This window comes from Myodes glareolus, chromosome 25, assembly GCF_982192425.1.
Source record: "Myodes glareolus chromosome 25, mMyoGla1.1, whole genome shotgun sequence".
Classification (NCBI taxonomy): domain Eukaryota; kingdom Metazoa; phylum Chordata; class Mammalia; order Rodentia; family Cricetidae; genus Myodes; species Myodes glareolus.
This window is the reverse complement of record NC_142050.1, coordinates 37,508,902-37,529,083: the sequence shown is the minus strand read 5'-3', so window position 1 is coordinate 37,529,083 and position 20,182 is coordinate 37,508,902. Positions and strand designations below refer to the sequence as shown.

The following is a 20,182-nucleotide window of genomic DNA, read 5'->3' as shown; positions in this document are numbered from 1 at the left end:
CGGGCTACATAGTGAGAGACCCTCTCTCAAAGAGCCAGGGCCCGAACCCAGTATGATGGAGCACACCTTAAACCTTAAACCCAACGCCTAGGAGGCAGAGGCATGAGGATCTCCAGCCTGGTCTACAGAGCGAGTTCCAGGACAGCCAGGGCTACACAGAAAAACCCTGACTTGAAAAAACAAAACAAAAAGCCAGGGACCGAGGGTAAAGTGACAGGGCACCTGTCTAGCGTGCACAAGGCTGTGGAGGGTTTGCGATGTAACTGCTTGTTTCTGACTTTGTTTTGACTTCCTAGTACATGTATTTGTCTGTGGGTCTGTGTAACGAGGGGTGCTCTGGTAGCATGACGATTTGTCTGTGGGTCTGTGTAACGAGGGGTGCTCTGGTAGCATGACGCATGAATGGAGATCAGTTGCAGGTGTTGTTTCTCGCCCTATGCTATGTGGGTCCAGCAGGTTGAACTCCGGTCGTCAGACTTGGTGCAAGCACCTTTACCAGCGGGTTGAACTCCGGTCGTCAGACTTGGTGGCAAACACCTTTACCTGCTGAGCCATCTCATGACCCTCATTTTTGTTTGTTTGTTTGTTTTTGTTTGATGTTATTGATGGGGGTTTTGTTGTTCATTTATTTTGAGGCAGGATCAACAGCCCAGACTGGTCTGAAACTCACTGTAGCCTAAGTAGGATTCGGACTATTGACAATTCTCCTGCCTCAGCCTCCAGAGTTCCGGGATTATAAACATTCATCACATGCCCAGTTTTTAACTTTTTTTTTTATTATTATTGCATTATATTGTATTGTACTTAAGGTTTTTTAGGCAAGGTCTCACAATGGCATTCTGACTGACCTGGAATTCACTATGAAGACTAGACTGACCTAGAACTCACGTAGATCTACCTGCCCCTGCCTCCAGAATGCTAGGATTCTGCACCATAATACCCAGCTCCTAGCTGTGTCTCATTATGCAGACCAGGCTGACCCTATAGCTTGATAACCCTACCCTCCTGTCTTACCCTTCCAAGTGCTGGAGCTGTAGACATGTACTCCAGGTCTGCCTCCAGAGCAGTTCTTAAAAGAAAGCTTATATTCTTAAAATGTAGTCTTTCGCCGGGCAGTAGTGGCGCACACCTTTAGTCCCAGCACTTGAAAGGCAGAGGCAGGCAGATCACTGTGAGTTCGAGGCCAGTGTGGTCTACAGAGGGAGTTCCAGGACAGCTAGACATACACAGGGAAACCCTGTCTCAAAAGCAAACAAAAATGTAGTCTTTCTAGATGCTGTTTAGGGTATCAAAACCTTTTATGTGTCAGGATTCAAATGCAAAGCAGACCTTACATGTTAGCATCTTGCTCCCATAAATATGAGGGGGGAATCACAACAGAGTTAAGATGTGTCTTAAAGTTCAGAGCGTCCGGCAGTAGCCGTTTGGATAATGGTTAAATTATCCATTTCCGTCCCAGCAAAGCCCAGGATCATCCAGGCTAGTAGGTGTACTGTAAGGAAGAGAGCTGGGCCCTGAACCCATGCCCTGAAGTATACAGACATCTTTAGTTGTTAGGGCTGTGCTGCAAACCACACCTTCACCCCAGTGTCTACCGTCAGAGTACTTACTAGTCTGGGCAAAGAACAGCCTGGACTGGAAGAAGTCAGAGTCAGTGTTGCACGGCCTGTTACTACATCCCAGGAAAGCAGCGAACACCTCTGTCCCAGCCCAGCCCCATCTGCTAGAGCTCCGAGACTTAGACCCCATGTCCCGCCTGGAACCCTCAGTGGAGGCAGAAGAGGCTCATGGGCTGATAGCGCCCCTTTGGGGATGGGTTTCTGCTACAGCTCAGGCATCTGCCCTGGCTTCCAGCTCTGCAGCCCTGGCCTGAGAGCTCTGACTTGGCCCCTTTGCCCTGTGACCTCTGCCATGTTCGGAACCAGCCCGAACTGCTTCACGTTCTCTTTTGGTTTCCTTCCGTGGTGCGCATCTCAGGAAGTCCTATGAGTTTGAAGACCTACTGCAGTCCTCCTCTGAGAACAGCAGGGTGGACTGGTACGCGCAGACCAAGCTGGGACTCACACGCACTTTATCGGAGGAGAACGTCTACGAGGACATTCTAGGTAAGAGGCCAAACTGTGCGTGGGGGGCTGTGAGTGAGTCGGGCTGAGACGGAGAGAGTTGGCACGGAGTTTCTGCTCCAAACACACATGCATGCACTTGAAGACAGACATGCCGTTAATGTATGAGAAAGCAGCAGGTAGGCGGGCTGGGAGGGTGAGCCTCAGTGGGCTGAAAGAGAAACAGCTGGCGATGAACGCGAGCTGAGCAGGCAACAGGGTGATCCGAGAAACACGGGGGCCCCCTCGAGATCCAGGGTAGAATCCTGGCTCTGCAATTGTTAGTTTTGTGACTTTAGCTGGTAGCACAAGGGCTCAGAAGGTGAGTTCTTTGTCCATCTCATGATGACGGCGGCTGCCTTGCAAGTTGCGTAAGGATTGGTGAGAATATATAACAGGCCTCTCCTCCACCATCAGCTGTGGAATGGAGACACTGGCGGCCAGCGTGCTTTTTCCATGAGAGCGGGACTCCGGCAGGGTAGCAAAGCACAGACTAAATGATGTCTGACGAGAATAACCTTAACGGAGCACTAACCCTCCTCAGCCTCCAAAGAGGACTTGGGTCCAGGGTTTATTTCAGAGTTCAGGAATCTGCAGGGGATAGCTCCATTTCAGCGAGGCGTGAGCTCAGCCTGAGTCTGCTTGTGATGGCAGAAGAAATGAGACGATGTATGAGCCGTGCGGCTTGGAGCCCGCAGGCCAGTGTCTCCAGCGCCATTATCCCGCTTTGACTGCCGCTCTGGCACATTGCAAAGCCAGCAACTCGAGAAGCCCCGGGGGTACCTGGCGAAGTCGGGGTGATGGAGACGCTGGTCTCATTTGACCCAGAGGATCCGCCTGTACCTTGGATCTTTAAGCATCACTTAGGAGCTGCTTCCCCAGAGCACCCAGAACTGGCAGGAACGAAAGAGAAGTGCCAGAATGATAAAAAAGAAAACAGTAAAAATAAAAGCAAATTTTGCTTGATATAAGCCACCTCAGGAGAAGTGTGCTGATTCTTCTCAGTTAAAAGACACTGAAAACTGGTTTTTTGTCAAAGGAATAGCTTTTAGTTTATAATCTTGTAGTTTATTATCTACACTACAGATGGCATAAAGCTTTAACATGTTACATTCCCTCAACACACTTTAGCTGTTATAAACACATACTTAGAATCTTAACTATGTACACAGTGTTCTGTCTGCATGTACACCTGCAGGCCATAGGAGGGTGCCAGTTCTTGTTTCAGATAGTTGTGAGCCACCATGTGGTTGCTGGGAATTGAACTCAGCACCTCTGGAAGAGCAGGCGGTGCTCTTAACCTCTGAGCCATCTCTCCAGCCCCCTCAGCATAACCTTAGAAACAGAAAAAGAGCTAGTGAGAGAAACACACAGGCATTTGCGCGTGAGGGCAGACAGCGCACATGGGGTCATTAGTACCAGAAATGGCTCCTGAAGGAAAGAAGCTCAGGAGGGCAGGAGGGATTAGCAGAACTGTTTGAACCACAGCATCAGGGTGGAGTCCCACCCTTGTAATGAGATAGCGAAGGTACTTTGGGGGAAGCAGTAACTGGCTTCTCCTTTCTTCTCCAGGGTGACTTTGTCCCCGGGCAGCCCTCTGGACCTGTGGCTTCCCTCTCTAGATCTGGAGCCTGGGGTCTGCAAAGCCAGCAAAAGCCCTGAGATCATTTTCAGAGCCGGAAGTGACGTTCGGTGCTTGCCTTAGGCCTAGACTGTCAAACCCTCCTAAACTCGCCTGTGGGGGCAGCAAGTCCTGAACCTGGGGATGCAGTTACAAGTGGGGAGATGGGGAGTTATCCGTTAGTAAAAGTCAGGTTCTACTGCCACAAGGAAGGGGTGACCAGTAAAACCACACACAGCCCACAGCACGCACATGAAAAAGCAAAGCCTTAGTGCTCCTATATATAAAATTCAGGTGCCTGGAGAGATGGCTCAATGGTTAAGAACTCTGGCTGCTCTTCCAGAGGACCTGGGTTCAATTCCCAGCATCTATCTACATGGCAGCTCACACTCCAGTTCCAGAAGTACATACAGGCAAAACACAAATGCCCATAAAATAAAAATTATAAGTAAATAATTTTTCAGTGGACAGTGGTGGCACATGCCTTTAATCTCAGCACTTGGGAGACAGAGGCAGGTGCATGGCCAGCCTGGTCTACAGAGTGAATTCCAGGACAGCTGTTATACAGAGAAACCCTGTCTTGAAAAATCAGGAAGGGGGGAAAAAAAAGAAAAAGTTCGGGAGAGATGGCACAGCAGTAATAGGGCTGGCAGCTATTGCCAGGGACCCTGGTTCAGTCCCCAGTGCCCACGTGGAGGCTCACCACCATATGTAACTCCAGTTCCAGAGGACCTGACAACTTCTTCTGGCCTTCTCAGGCATCAGCCACACATGGTGCATAGATAGTATGTGCAGGAAAAACGCCATCGGATAAAATAAAATAAATCTTTTAAAAAGAGAGAAAAGATGAAGTTCTGACATTCCTGACCTATTGTACTGTTGATTGTAGATCCACCTATGAAGGAAAATCCGTATGAGGACATCGAGTTACACGGCCGCTGCCTGGGCAAGAAGTGTGTCTTGACTTTCCCTGGATCTCCCACCTCTTCCATCCCGGACACTTCCGCCAAGGTACCTCAGGCACTCCGGAGTTCCTCCAGTGCATCTGTCTGTCTTACTCAGCAGCCTGACGGATGTCCTGCAACCAGCCTGTCTGCAGAGCTCCCCAAGATACCATTGAGTCTCTAGTTCAGGGCTCTCTCCTAAGTCAGTCACTAAAAAGCAATGTGTTTAACTATCCTGAACCACACCTGCAGTCTCAACCTCTTGGAGCCAAAGGCAGGAGAATTGCTGCTCAGAGTTCAGGGCCAGCCTGGTTGACAACTAAGAAAATAAAACCATGGCCGTAAACAAACAAGTAAATAAGGGCATCTTGGCGAGATGTGAGGGAGAAAGGCAGCGTGGAGAGCCAGTCTGTGTAGTCTACTACCGTCTGTGTACTGTTTTTAAAGGTTTCTTTATTTGCCAGGTGTAGTGGCACACGCTTGTATTCCCAGTCCTCAGGAGGCAGACGCAAGCAAACGTTTGGGAGTTTGAGGACAGCCTGGTCTACATAGTAAATTCTAAACGTCCAGACCCTGTCTTAAAAAAAAAAAAGTACTTATTTATTTTTTGTGTATATGTATGTGAGTTTATGTGCATCACATGTGTGCAGGAGCACTTGGAGGCCTCAAGAGGGTACCAGATCCCCTGGAACTGGAGTAACAGATGGTTGTGAGCCACCATATGGGTGCTCAGAACTGACTCAGGTCCTCTATAAGAGCTCCCAGTCACTGGGCAGACTCTCTAGACCTTGTGACTATTTAACTTAAAGAATATATGGATTTGTAAGCTCACATTTGTTTATACGTATACAGAATCAGTGCATAAGCAGACACCCTCGGTGGTATTTTGGTATCTGAGTACCCAGAGATCGAGACTCCAAGATTCTCTGATCCTGTTGAACACTTTAGGTCACTTGTTGTTGAGGAAAGGAAATAAGGGAAGAGCAAACTTAAAGTGCAGATGTCACGCAAATTCCATTGTTAGGGTTTGTTTCCAGCTGGGTCAGTGTTCGCTGAGCGGGCGTGTGTGTGTGTGTGTGTGTGTGTGTGTGTGTGTGTGTGTGTGTGTGTGTCTTCACAGGGTGTGCTGTCTACACCTGGTGTTAGACAGGGACACTTCCACCACTGACTTTAGAAGACTCAGGGACGTCACCTGTTGTTAAAGCGAGTCTTACAGGCCCGTATGAGCTGCCTCAGTGTTGCCTGAACCAACCAGCTTTCACATGGAGAAGACTGTTGTCATGAGAAATACATGATAATCAATAGTCATCAGTTTCTACTCGCCTTGGAAACGTGTTTGTGTTCTCATTGGAATATGGATGTGTCTAGCAGTTAGACAGTTCTTTTCCTAGACTGACTTAAAAAAACAAAGTAAGGACATATATCAGGGGCAGAATGCATACAAGGCCCTGGATCAGTTCCCAGGACCGGGGAAGGAACTAGGCAAAATGGCTCACATCTATAATCTCAGAATTTGGGAGGCTGAGGCAAGAAGACCAGAAGTTCAAGGTCATCTATGTAATGAGTTCAAGGCCAACCTGGAATACACAAGACCCTATCTCCCAAAAAGAGGGGGGGTTGTATATAGCTTAGTCTATACAATACTTGTCATGAAAGAATGAGGACCAAGTTGAACCCCTGGAACTCATGTATAAGAGTGAGTGTAGAGATATTATGATACTATAATCCCAATGCTGGAGAGGCAGAAAGGCCCATTGGCCATCTGAACTTGAGAGTTCCAGGCTAGTGAGAGACCCTGTCAGGAAGGGAGGGAGGGAGGGAGGGAAGAAGGGAAGAAGGGAGGGAGGGAGGGAAGGAGGGAAGGAGGGAAATAAGGGAAGAAATAGGTGGATGGTGCCTAAGGAACAGCACCAGAGGTTGACCTCTGACCTGCCTGCGTGTGTGTACAGGTGTGCATGTGGGCCCACACATGCGCATACACAAGAAGAGGAAAGATTAAGCAGTTGTACCCGTGTCGCCTCTCACATCCTACCCGGCTCTCCACTCCATGCAGGGAGTCACTGCTCTTAGAACAGTAACAAACACCTGCCCTGGACTGCTGTGCTCTGAGCAGGCAACTCCTCCCTCGTACCAGAAAATGAAGGCCGAGTGGCCTTTCCTGTCCCTGCTAGATCGGGCAAACCTGGAACCTGTGCTACCACAACAGCCAAACTAGGGTGGTAGTGATGCCAGTCGGTCTTCTGTCCAGATGTTGTTGTCTGGATAGCACTGTGCGCTGGCCATTGCCCTGACCTTGCAGGCTGTTAGGGCCCGTGCAGCACCACTGGGGCCCGGTTTCCATGTTCATGACTCTGCTCTCACATCTGGGATCTGGTCTGTGCCCCCGTTCTGAGGGACAGCTGCAGACTTCGCCACTTCCTCCGCTTAGCTCATCAGCTATTCATTGAGCATCTGCCGCATCTGGGCTGCATCTGGGAATTAGAAGTAGCTCAGGAAGCCGCTCTGTGCTGAACACCCCTGCTAGCCTCAGAAAGCTCTGCGCCATCTTTGGGATGTTCGTTTAATTAACTCCTGTCTGGTCCCAGTGGAAAGGGAGGGACAGTCGGACAAAAGTCTCCTTAGAAAAGAGCAGATGTGCAGCCAGAGCAGATGCTGCGCTCTGTGAATCCAAGGTGATGTTTTTGTGTGTTATATAACCATACCTACTACAGCCCAAGGAGTGTGGCAGCAACTCAAAAAGAAATTGTGTGTGTGTGTGTGTGTGTGTGTGTGTGTGTGTGTGTGTGTGTGTGTGCTCTCGTGTGTGGGTGCATGTGTGCACTGCACATGTGCGTGTAAAGGTCTAACGTTGACAGCAGGAATCCTCAGTGGCTCTCCACTTTATTAGTGAGTGAATCTTACTGAATCCGGAGCTTCGCTCCTCTGGCTCGCCAGCCTGCCCAGGAAATCCATCACTGCCGCCTGAGTGCTGGGATTCCAGGTGTGCCGTCACATCTGCCCAGCTGTTTGTGTGACTGCTGGGGCCTGAACTCCAGTCCTCGCACCTACAGCAAGCTTTTTATCCAAAGATCCATCTCCACAGCCTCTGTCTGTTTGAGATGGAGCGGGGGTTCTCTCTGTGTAGCCCTGGCTGACCTCAAATTGTAATTCTCCTGCACCAGCTTCCTGGGTGTTGTGATTATACAGATGTGTGCTACTACAACTGCCAAGGACTAATTTTTATGTCAGAAAAAGATGTGCTGATCCGAGACGGTCTGTTTCCTCTTTTTTTTTTTTTTTTTTTTTTTTAATATTTTGACACCCATTTAGCCAAAAAGGGCTAATGATCTCAGCTTCCGTCCATGTCATCTCCCTTGAGAAGGCTCAGGGCTTCTTGCCACCTCCTTGCCATCAAGATGTCACATGCCAGGACCCATCGCGGCCTCCTGCAACAACTCGAGACTTGAATAGGGAAGTCAGACCTCAGGCCAAGATGGTCCTGTCCTTGTCTACTTCTCAGACACTATAGATTTTCTGCTGTGCCCAGTGAATCAGTGCCTATGGGGTTAGGGACAGTGGGCCATGGTGACACAGATCCTACACTAGAGACAGTGGGCCACACTGATACAGATCCCACAGTGGGCCCCGCTGACACAGATCCCACACTAGGGACAGTGGGCCACGCTGACACAGTTCCCACACTAGAGACAGTGGGCCACAGTGACACAGATCCTACACTAGAGACAGTGGGCCCCGCTGACACAGATCCCACACTAGAGACAGTGGACCACGCTGACACAGTTCCCACACTAGAGACCGTGGGCCACAGTGACACAGCTCCCGCCCTAGAGACCGTGGGCCACGCTGACACAGTTCCCACACTAGAGACAGTGGGCCACAGTGACACAGATCCTACACTAGAGACAGTGGGCCACGCTGACACAGCTCCCTCAAGGAGGCAGGTGGGATTGTGCTCTATGCAAGTTGGTGTGTGGTGCTTCTACCAACAGTAGAATATGCCGATCACAACCTGAAGAAAATACCACCTTTTAGACCTGACAGTGGCTTCTTTTTCATGCTGCACTTAGGGTTTAGCAACCTACTGCCGGTTGCTGGTTCTTGTGAATGAAGTTGTATGAGGTTTTTTATGAATGAAGCCGTATCGCCCTACTCAGTCCTTTGTCCACTACGTGTGCTGTCTGTGGAGTTGGCATGGTTGAGAAGCTGCAGCAGAGAGGGCAGGGCCCACATTGCTGTGCACTCTGACTTTGAAGAAAAACTTCACTGGCTCCTGTAAGTCTAAGACTCGCACCTTTGCCGGCGAACAGCCATCTTCACTATGGTACCGTTTCTCCTGGTAACCTCGGGACCCTCCTGAATGCTTGAGAGGCTCACCCCCATGTCCTGCTGTTTTCCCTTTTATCGGGCAAGGAGCTTCTGCGGGCCCACTCCTCCCCGAAGCTCGCTGGACGGCTAGTTATTTGGGTGCTGTGGGACACTAGTGGAGACTTTCTCCCCAGCAGTGACACCAGGAGACACAGCCTGGATGCCGCCATCCTGCGGCTTCCGCCAGGCTCCTTGACATGCTGTCTAGAGTCGAGCACCATATTTTGGTTGCTTCCCTTTTCCGATCTTTCCATGAGTCAGATCTGTGAGCAAACCATGGCTCAGTGTAAGACAGGTACCTGCTGGTTGCCAGCCGTTACAGATTTCAGTGCCGGGAGAGCATTCCGGCATTTTCTTGGACTTTGGTGCAGGTGGAGTTAGGCTGCTAAGAAGCCTGCTTTCTGGGCCAAGGTGATAAAGATGCCCACACTGGTCCCAGCAGGTCAGCTCTCCACCGTTGGAGGCATCCTGTGCTGAGCGATTCCTTGCTCTTTGTAGACCTCTGGTGAATGGAAGAACAGACCACGGGGCAGTTGGAGTCTTTGTTCCTGGAAATTTTGAGAAAGAAAAGGCTCTGAAGTTGTAAATGCATCCTACTTGGAACTAAGCGAGACTGGGAAATTTTGGTGAAACAGAATAGGCCTATTCTGTGAGTGCTTAGGACAGGGTAGATGTGGCTTTGTAAATTGATTGAGAAAGAAAGGCACATTCATTAAATGGCATAGAGATAAGTTAGTTTGGAGGGAAATGATTTAGATTAACATACCATGAAATAAATTATCGATGGATTAATGAATAAACTATGTTCAGAAACAAAGAAAATCCAAACAAAAATAGAAATCAGTATTTATTAAACGTCTAACAAGAGATAACTTTTTTTCTAAATGTTTTTCATGTGTTCCTTTGCATATGGGTGTGTACATACACTAGAATGTATGTACATGTGGAGGTGAGAGGAGATGGACCCAGGAATCAAACTCAAGTCCCCAGTCTTGGCAGCAAGCATCCCCCACCTGCTGAGCCAGCTCACCAGCCAGGAGATAGAATCTCTAGGCAAAGATGAGGAAGTTAGATGACATGGATAAATAAGCACACTTCTCGGGCAGAGGACTGGAGTTTGAGTCCCGGTACCCTTGTCAGGCTGTTGACAATGGCCTGTAATTCTGGCTCCAAATGAATATGATGTTTCTGCCCTCTGTAAGCACCCACACTCATATACAAACCCATCCACAGACATATATGGATTAAAATATCTAATTAAAAGAAATAAACACCGGCCAAGTGGTGATGCTGCTCGCCTTTAATACCAACATTTTTTTTTAATTTCCATCCGATGCTTTATTAAAGCTAAATATTCCCAGAGAAGAAGTAACCCATCCCAAGCCAGCAGAGAGTGCACGTATGTGTGTAAGTGAGTATTTGAGAGGTCCCTGATCTGTGCTCTGAGGGGTGGTCAGCTAGGCAGAGCCTGGGCCAGCCGGTCAGGCAGGTGAGGGTCCCTGTCCTGGGGACTCATTGCTCCCGGGTGCCCTGGAGATGTAGTCTGGCTGTGTGGCCGCATGGTACTCGTCAATCAGCTGCTGCACAATCTCACTAGATGTGTCCATCTCGTCAAAATCGTCCTTGAAGATGTCCTCCTTACGGAACTGCTCCATGAAAAACCTCCCTTTTCTGAAGCTTGCCAAACTGGCGGCAGATCCGTTCAAAGAGAGAGGAAGTACTGGTGTGGTTGGCCATCATGAGTCCGCTGACCTGGTGGGCTGATGGCAGGTAGGGGGACTTCCTAGACAGGGCCACCTGGATGCTGACTGGGCCCCAGGGGATGAAGTTGGCTAACTTCCTTTCCCGAATACTCTGAAGACTCTTGTGGACTTGGGTGGGGTCCACCTAATCCCAGCACTTTTGAGGCAGAGACAGTTGGGTGGCTGAGTTCAAGGCCAGCCTGGTCTACAGAGCAAGTTCCAAGATAGGCTCCAAAGCTACAGAGAAACCCTGTCTTGAAAAACCAATAAACAAACAAATAAACAAACAGGGCAGGAACAAAAAAATAAGAAAGCAATAAATCTTTTAAAAACAGCAATGAAGGGGCTGAAGAAATGGTTCAGTGGTTAAGAGCACTGGCTGCTCTTCTATAGGACCCAGGTTTGATTCCCAGGACCCACACGGTGACTCAGAGCCACCTGTGACTCTAGCTAGTTCCAGGGGATCAGTCACCCTCTTCTGGCCTTCTTGGGGACTGGACATATATGTGATGCACATACATACATACATACATACATACATACATACATGCAGGCAAAACACCCATACACATAAAATAAATAAGTCAGCACATAAATCTTCTTTTTAAAGTGGTTAGATGAATGACACAGAGAAACAGGAATAGATTTTAATATAGAAAAAGTGACAAAGGCTGGATGGTGGTGGTACACGCCTTTAATCCCAGTGATCTAAAAGTTCTTAGCCAGACACCTTCAAAAAATAAATTTTAAAAACTAAGACTGTGTGCGTGAAAGAACCTTCCTACCAACACAGGGGCTCTTGTCCTCACAGTTGCAGACTTTTCCACTGTCTGGACGCGGCAGCATTTATTGGCTCAGCCTCTCTTGGTGAGCACTGAGGCTGTGTGCAGGGTTCTGTGCTCGTACGCCATGTCACGGTGTATGCTGTTCTCCATAGAGTATAACTTTCCTGTGCGGTACATTGTTACCCAGATAGGAGTGTCTCAGTAAGGGGAACCCTAGGGTGGACATCTGCGAGGTGTGTCCCACTCACTTCCACTCTCACCAGGGGCGAGTGGAGATTACTGCCCTTCACATTCTTGCCTACAAAGAGAATTAGCAAGGGTTTTTACTTTTGCTGGGTTTTTTTTTGGGGGGTTTTTTTTTTTTTTTGGTTTTTCGAGACAGGGTTTCTCTGTAGCTTTGGTGCCTGTCCTGGAGCTAGCTCTTGTAGACCAGGCTGGCCTCGAACTCACAAAGATCCACCCGCCTCTGCCTCCCGAGTGCTGGGATTAAAGGCGTGCACCACCACCGCCCGGCTGCTGGTTTTTGAGTGGGAAAAAAAAAACAAAAAACAAAAACGCTTACTTGGTGGAGTTTGAATTCTCTTTTCTTTTTGGAGAAAGCTAAGATTTTTTCACAGACCTGGAAATCATTACACTCCAACTTGGTGAATGGTCTTACTGTTATGATCTGCTGGCCTGTTCTGTCACCTGGGTACCCTGTCCCTTTAAGAGACAAGCCCCGCACCTTTAATCCCAGCACTGAGGAGGCAGAGGCAGGCAGATCTCTGTGAGTTCAAGGCCAGCCTGGTCTACAAGAGCTAGTTCCAGGACAGGCTCCAAAGCTACGGAGAAACCCTGTCTCGAAAAACCGAGAGAGAGAGAGAGAGAAAGAGAGAGAGAGAGAGAGAGAGAGAGAGAGAGAGAAGCCCCGCCCACTCTCAACCAATGCCCCACCCCCTGCTGCCAAGTCTAGCAGCTCTCCATCCTGTGCTCTCTCTTTCTGTCTATCTCCTGAAGCAGTGACTTCTGCATGCGCTCGCACTCGCTCGCGCGCGCGCTCTCTCTCTCTCTCTCTCTCTCAGCCCCAGCCTGCTCAGTCCCCCATCCCTACCCTGAGGTCTCCTGCCTCAGCTCAGCCTGTTCAGTTCCCTATTTCCCTGCCGAGATCTCCTGCGTCAGCCCCTTTGTTGGGACTTACGGCTCTCTCCTTTCTCCACACAGCAGTCCTTGTCCAAGTCTGCCTTTTTCCGGCAAAATTCAGAGAGAAGAAACTTCAAACTGCTGGACACCAGGAAGCTGAGTCGGGATGGAGCTGGGTCCCCTGTGAGAGCCAGTCCCCCCTCTACACCTAGCAGCCCGGATGATATTTTCTTTAACCTCGGAGACCTCCAGAATGGCAGGAAGAAGAAAAAGATCCCCAGGGTAACACACACTTGAGAGTTCGAGGACCGGGATGCACCCCCACTTCTCTACAGAGGAAGTTGAGGAGGGATAGAATTGAGGGCCTCTGCTTTCTGTATCACAGGAGCCAAGGGGACACAGTGAAGCCGGCAGACTAGGACATGTGGGTCTTCTGTTACTATTGCTGCCCTGTGTTATTCCCTTAGCCGTTCCTCTCCCCACCTCCTGAACTAACCTCTTGATCCCAGTCTTTCCCTGCCAGTGTCTGTGACAGCTCTGACTGTCCTGGAGCTCACTCTGTTTGAGGCTGGCCTCAAACTCACTGAGATCCGCCTGTCTCTACCTCCCTGGGATTTAAAGCATGAGACACCAGAACCATTCAACTAAATACTCGATACACTGGGACCTATGCTGTTCCTATTCTTCTCAATACATAAAAAAAAATCTTTAAACATTTAATTATTATTTTGTGTGTATGGGTGCTTTGCCTGCATGTAATGTATGCCTTAAGCATGCCAAGTGTCTGCAGAGGCCAGAAGAAGGCATTGGATCCTCTGGAACTGGAGTTACAGCTGGGTATGAGCTGCCATGTGGGTGCTGGAATTGAACCCGGATCCTTTAGAAGGCCAGCCAGTACTCTTGACTGCTGACCCCTCTCTCTAGTCCCAGATTCCACACCTTTATGCTGTTTGATTTGCCTTAACTGTGCGTGGTAGATTCCCCTCTCCTTCCCCCACCCCAGGTTAACTTGGAGGCTACCCCTGTGGAAAGGAAAAGTGGGGTGTGACCTCAGGGGCTCTCCTGAAGGTGCTCTCCATTAATGGTGACCATTGAGTGGCTCCCCCAAGGAACACAGCTCGAGGTAACAGACATCTGAGGACAGCTGAAAATCTTGACCCCAGAAGCCTAGAACGTTAAAGACAAGAGGCTTGTGAAATAACCTGATCTCTTATAGATGAGGATATCAGTGAGAGAGGTCAGGGGAATGGCCTACTGGGTACCCAGATGTGGAGGGGGCCAGGAAATTAAAAGTGTGGTAAAAATAAAAATTGAGTATTTAGCCAGGCGGTGGCAGCGCATACCTTTAATCCCAGCACTCAGGAGGCAGAAGCAGGCAGAGCTCTGAGTTTGAGGCCAGCCTGGTCTACAGAGCTAGTTCTAGGACAGCCAGAGCTATCACACAGAGAAACCGTGTCTCAGAAAAGTAAGTGGATGGATGGATGGATGGATGGGTGGGTGGGTGGGTGGGTGGATGGATGGATGGATGGATGATTAAGTATTTAGCTAGGTGTTGTGGTTCAAGTCTATAGTCAAAACACTCAGGAGAGACTGAGGGAGAAGAATCACCATGAATCCAAAGCCAGCCTGAGCCACAAAGTGAGTTCTAGGCCTCCCTACTCCCAAAAGAAAAGCAGAGCCATGAGTTAGGCTCGGTAGCAGAGCACAGGCCTAGTGTCCATAAGAGCCTGCATTCACTCCTCAGCACCCCAAAAAAGGAAGAAATGATAAACTGGCTTTGGTGGGAGTCTGAGGCACACGTGCCGTGAACGTGTTCTCCTCGAGCCCCTGGGGTCTGGCACAGCGTAGTTCCACTCAGAACTCAGGAGAGGGCAGAGAAAAGAGACACCTAGGAAACTCCACATCTTGTCTGGCCAACAGCAGGAGAGGCCTTTGCGTCTGAAGCTGACCTGTCCTCATGTAAGCAGCTGTCGTGGGCAGGGTCAGCCCACATGGCACGGGAGAGGCTGTGGCACGAAGCAGGGAGAAGTCATCTGGGTTGGTGGTCTTCAGCTCTAGGATGTGGGCCATTCCGGAGCAACCTTGGCGCAGTCAGGAATGGGACTCAGAAGCCACTATCAGCGCCGTTCCTGTCTGCTGGCGGCTGTTCAGACATTCTTCCGAATGGTTCCCACCAAAGTGGCACTGCCCGGGGATTGTTCTTTCTGTCTTTTCCTTCTCTTGTTTTGGGAGTAAGTAGCTCTTCCCTAAGCCACAGTGACACCACGGTGTTAAAGTGTCAGGGGGAGCTGAGTGACACTGTGAGCCGAGGAAATTGTGTGGCCCTCCCCACAACCTCCCCAGCGTCTCAGCTGGGTGCAGGACTGTTGAGGCCCTGGCTGCCCATGGGACAGTGAGGTAAGGCGTGGAAGTGTGTCCCCTCCCCTTTCCTGCTGTGTCTTCCTAGGAGAGAAGGGCCAGCCTAGGCAGCCGTCCACACCAGAGAGGAGAGTTAACCCTGGCTTTTCTTCTGGTATCTGGCAGCTGGTATTGCGGATCAATGCCATTTATGAGGCCCGGAGAGGAAAGAAACGGGTGAAGAGGCTCTCCCAGTCCACGGAGAGCAGCTCAGGAAAAGGTAGCGCCCTCTGCCCCGCCCTCTGCCCCGCCCTGCTGGAATCTGAAGACGTGCTTCCTAGAGAGAGTGTCTTCTGTCCTTCCTCGGTTCACTGAGGAGGAAGCGAGGGTCTGCTTCTTGTCTGCCCTTGTCTCTGGCACAAAGGGCCAGAGGCCAGCTCAGTGGCACACGCCCTGGCTTCCTCTGCCTTGGTTTCCATTGTGTCAGCGAGGGCTGCGTGTCATCAGACTCTGGCCGCAACCTTCCTGGCTCAGCTACAGTCTAATAGAGGAGACACCTTCCCCACAGTCAGATTGGTTTGCTACCACATTAAGTTGAGCAGAATCTGACTGACCTATTTGCACAGCTGACCAAACACTCCCTCTGACCTAGAAGTTTGGGGTCTCTTTCTTGCTCTGGAATTCACATCTGCCTCTTCCTTCCTTCCTTGTTCGTTTTGTCCAGTGACAGACGAGAACAGCGAGTCTGACAGCGACACTGAGGAGAAGCTGAAAGGTGAGGAGAACAGGACATGAGGTGACGCGGAAGCTGTAGTCTCGGCTGCTTCTGCTGTCGAGGGACAGGCATGGCCCATGGCTCCTTCCCGCTGTTGAGGGATGGCATAGCCCATGGCTCCTTCCCGCTGTCAAGGGACAGGCATAGCCAATGTCTCCTTCCCGCTGTTGAGGGATGGGCCCAGCCGGCTCAGGCCAAGCCTGTGCAGAGACTGTGACGGTGGTGTGACCACTTGTTCCTACGCCTCTGATGATGCCAGGCACAGCACTTGAGAGAGCCTGTGAGCTGCAAGCAGTCTCTTAAGTTCTCAGGGCATCCCGTTCCTCGGTTCCAGATGAAGTAGGTAAAGCAGTTGGTCTCTGGGGATATGATATTCAGTGACCCAGGTCCAAGCTTTAGTGAGCTTTCTGTGACTTCCCAGACCCCACTGGGAAATGGAGAAGGCAGCCCTGGGTGCTGATCAAAGTGACAAGACTGGTCCACTTAATGGCCCCACCTGAATTACCTCTGACACCATCCACTATCTGGGCCACCCCCAGAATAAACAAGCCCATTCCCACTGCAGAGAACTGGCTGGGCCAGAAGTGGGAGTGAGTTCCTGAGGTCGTGGGCCTCAGCCATTATGTCACATGGGATGTTTACAAAGCTCTCAGCTCTAAAAGCTCCAGGGTCTGGATTTTGTCACTTGCACACACTGAACAACGGACGATGGAAGTGAATGAGGGGAAGTGTACAAGTCCCCACCCTAAAGACAGCCAGAAGTGAAGCAGAGCGGAGCTTCTGTCTTAGGTTTAGTGTCAAGCCTGGCCAGTGCTGAGCCCGGATCCTGTGCCCGGCTTGGCTGGCAGGCCTGTAAGTGAAGGGTGCCCCTTCCTCGAGTTTGGCAGGAGGCCCAAAGAAAGACTTGTCTACTAATTTGCTAGATGTGGAAAGACTCAGGATTAGAAAAAACTCCGAAGCTAGGAATTGCATAATCTGTGAAGCCCTGAGTGGTCCCACATTGGCAGATGAGACGTGTCAGGCCTGCGGCTTCTTTCTCTCCACAGCCCACAGCCAGCGCCTGGTCAATGTGAAGTCCCGTCTGAAGCAGGCCCCTCGCTACTCCACGCTTGACCGGGATCTCATCGAGTACCAGGAGAGGCAACTCTTTGAGTACTTTGTGGTCGTGTCTTTGCACAAGAAGCAGGCAGGGGCTGCCTATGTGCCAGAACTCACCCAGCAGTTTCCTCTGAAGGTAGGGGAGGCAGGTCCCTATGGGCTGCCTGGGGACTGCCACATTCTGGCTGTCAGTTTGGATGCGGGGAGGTGAGGCACGCTGGGAAAGACATGAGGTCTAAAACCTTTTAAAGTGAGCCCTAAGGCATATCCGCCACATGAAAAAAAGCTAGTACTGTAAAATGTAACAGACCTGGAAGACAGGTTAAAGAATCAAAAACAGGCCAAAAAAAAAAAAAGCAGACAAAAATTACTCCCAGCACTCAAGAGGTAGAAGCAGAGGCAGGTGGAGGTGAATCTCTGTGTGTTTGAAGTCAGTCTTGTCTCCATAGAGAGTTCCAGGATATCCAGGGACTGGGGCCGTAGCCTGGTTGTTACAGTGCTAGTGCTGCCCAAAGCCCTGCATTTGATCCCCAATCTCACATTGGGCAGCTATGTGGACACCTGTGTTCTCAAAACTTGAGATGTAGAGAAAAAGGATCAGAAGTTCAAGGTCATCTTAAAGGACACACAGTGAGACCCTCTCAAAACCCTGTCACGTTCCTACAGGCACAGTGCTGACCGTCTGCCCTCGCCCTCTTCCCAGCCTGCGGCAGCATTTCCCCTTGAGCCACACAGCTCCTCCTAAGTAGCATCGTTTGGAATGCACCATTTCTGTGAGTGTCAGGGGACAGCCTTATCCCACGAATGATATCAGGGACCTTAATAGAGCCCGGAAGTGCCCAGTGACACGGAGTTACTCTCAGTTTTCAACGTGTACTGCAGAGTCTGCTGCAATCTAAGTCAGCACGACCAGAATTGCCATTCAGACATCCAGACTGTCTTCTGCTTGGCCCCAAGTGATTGTAAAGATAACTGAGACGGGTTTTCCGTCCTTTCGGAAGGTGAACCAGAACTGTGCTAACAGTGTGTTGTGTGCACAGGAGCTATCGGGTAGAATATGACAGTCAGAACCAGGGCCTCAGAAGATGGGGAGCTCATCTTGATTCATGCTGGGCTTCTGTGGCAGTCACCTCATGCAGGATCCTTCCAGCCTGAGCCCCGCCGGTCTGCCTGCTTGTGCCCTTTCCCAGCACAGTGGGCCTTGGCGTGTAGATCAGTGATGTAACAGGAAGTAACCATGGGCACACACACACACACACACCTACCCCCTCTTCCTTCAGCTGCCATACCTTTAAGGAACACTGTCCTGAAAAACCCACTGCATGGATGTCTGGATGCAGGGGACGTGCCCGACTGAGAGCCCCAGTAGGCACTGAGGCCCGATGGACTGTGTTGGTGCCAGCACATTGCTGTGCACATGATAGCACTTGATTGAGGTTCCAGGAACAAAGGCATCAAGTCATGAATTAATCACCGAGCCATCAGAAGTGCCAAATGCTTGCCATTTCCAGCCTGGAGCTTTTGGACTCAGACTCCCACTGAGAACTCATTATTAGGAGATAGTTCAAAATCACTGTTGAAAATGGAGCTAATTCAGAAAGAGATAAAGAAAAAAAAACACCTGTGATCTCCTCAGCTAGTGCGTTGTTGTTTGTGTTTCTAGTCTTAACTCATACTGTATTTCCTCTCTTTACACTGCAGCCGTTACGATGGCTTTGTCATGCGCCATGTAGAGCCCTGTAAGCACATCATTTTAAAACATATTTAATACAAATTCCGAAGCATCTTTTTTGAAGTTCTCTAGTTCCCCAGTATGTAGGGGCTCGTTCTCTGCTTAATTGGTCTTTCTCTGTTAGAAATGTATATTGCTCCTGCTATTTCTTATGTAAATATGTTTTATTTTGTTCATTCTGTTCATTCTGGCCCTCCTTCTTTTATTCTGAGATAGGATCTTCTATATAGCCTGATCTTGAACCTATTTATTTAGATTTTTGATGATTTTGTTGTTTGGTGTTTGGTTTTGTTTTATGGCTTTTTTGTGTGTGTGGTGGTGGTAGTTATTTGCATGTGTGTGCATATGTGCATTCGTGCGTATGTGCTTGCATGTGCATGTGTGTTTGTATGAACTCATGCATGTTGAGACAGGGTCTCCCTATTTTGTCTTTGCTGACCTGGAAACTCACTATGTAGACCAGACTGGCTTCGAACTCACAGAGATTCTCCTGCTGGGATTAAAGGCCTGTGCCACCATGCCCAGCCGTTTTATAAGCTTTTAAATAATAGGCTTTATCTCACATTTCAATGGCCACCTTGTTCAAGGTTGGCAGTGTACATTTTCACACTAATTATATTCCAGTAAGCCAGGTGTGGTTGCTCACACCTATAATGCTAGTACTTGTAACTGAGGCAGGGGGATCTTCGTGACTTTAAAGCCCACCTGAACTACATACTGAAACCCTGTCTCAAAAAATAAAAAGAAGAGAAAAAATAAAAATAAAGCAAGGGTCTGAAGAGATTACTCGGTGGCGAAAACCACTTGCTACTCTTCTAGAGGACCATAGTTCAGTTCTTAGCGCCCACATCAGGTGGCTCACAACTACCCGTGACTCCAGTTACATGGGATCCAGTGCCCTCTGGCCTCCAAGGGCACCGTCACAAACATAGTACACATAAATTCACCCAGGTGCACACATACATAAAAGTAAATAATAAAAATAAAAACAAAACAAAAAAATCTATAAAATGAAAACAGATTCCTGTTGATTTGATACACAAATAAGCAAACTCGTTACTTTAATTTTTTTAGTTTATTTTGGCATAGAGTCTCACGGAATCAGGTCATCCGTGAACTCACTGCGTAGCTAAGCAGCTGAGATTACATGTATGCACGACCACATCTTCATGACAGTAAAGATAACCTCTAAATCAAACTTTTTAATTTACCCTCCTCCTCCCCGTTTGTACTGCCTGAGAGTCTATCCTGAGCGCTGGAGACAGCGCTGGAGTCACGATCAGTTTCCTTCCTCGCTCTAAACTTGCTGTGTGGCCACGACCAGACACTTTACCGTCACAGGGCCTGTGTGTGACCAGGACCAGACACTTTACCGTCACAGGGCCTGTGTGTGACCAGGACCAGACACTTTACCGTCACAGGCCCTGTGTGTGACCAGGACCGGACACTTTACCGTCACAGGGCCTGTGTGTGACCAGGACCGGACACTTTACCGTCACAGGGCCTGTGTGTGACCAGGACCAGACACTTTACCGTCACAGGACCTGTGTGTGACCAAGACC

At 49.5% G+C, this 20,182-nt stretch overlaps 1 protein-coding gene across 8 annotated transcripts in view; it reads left to right on the top strand.

The window, feature by feature from the left end:
* The window catches only part of Dennd2a (DENN domain containing 2A), a 91,866-nt gene that overhangs the window by 47,441 nt on the left and 24,243 nt on the right, over positions 1-20,182 (top strand). For 7 of the 8 annotated variants that reach the window (XM_085683744.2, XM_085683745.2, XM_087901856.1 and 4 more), the window contains 6 exons: positions 1,978-2,105; positions 4,613-4,734; positions 12,760-12,960; positions 15,202-15,295; positions 15,740-15,790; positions 16,837-17,024. In XM_085683744.2, the coding sequence (XP_085539870.2) occupies positions 1,978-2,105; positions 4,613-4,734; positions 12,760-12,960; positions 15,202-15,295; positions 15,740-15,790; positions 16,837-17,024 (784 nt within the window). The remainder of the gene's footprint in view (positions 1-1,977; positions 2,106-4,612; positions 4,735-12,759; positions 12,961-15,201; positions 15,296-15,739; positions 15,791-16,836; positions 17,025-20,182) is intronic. The other variant, XM_085683743.2, reaches the window with a different exon arrangement.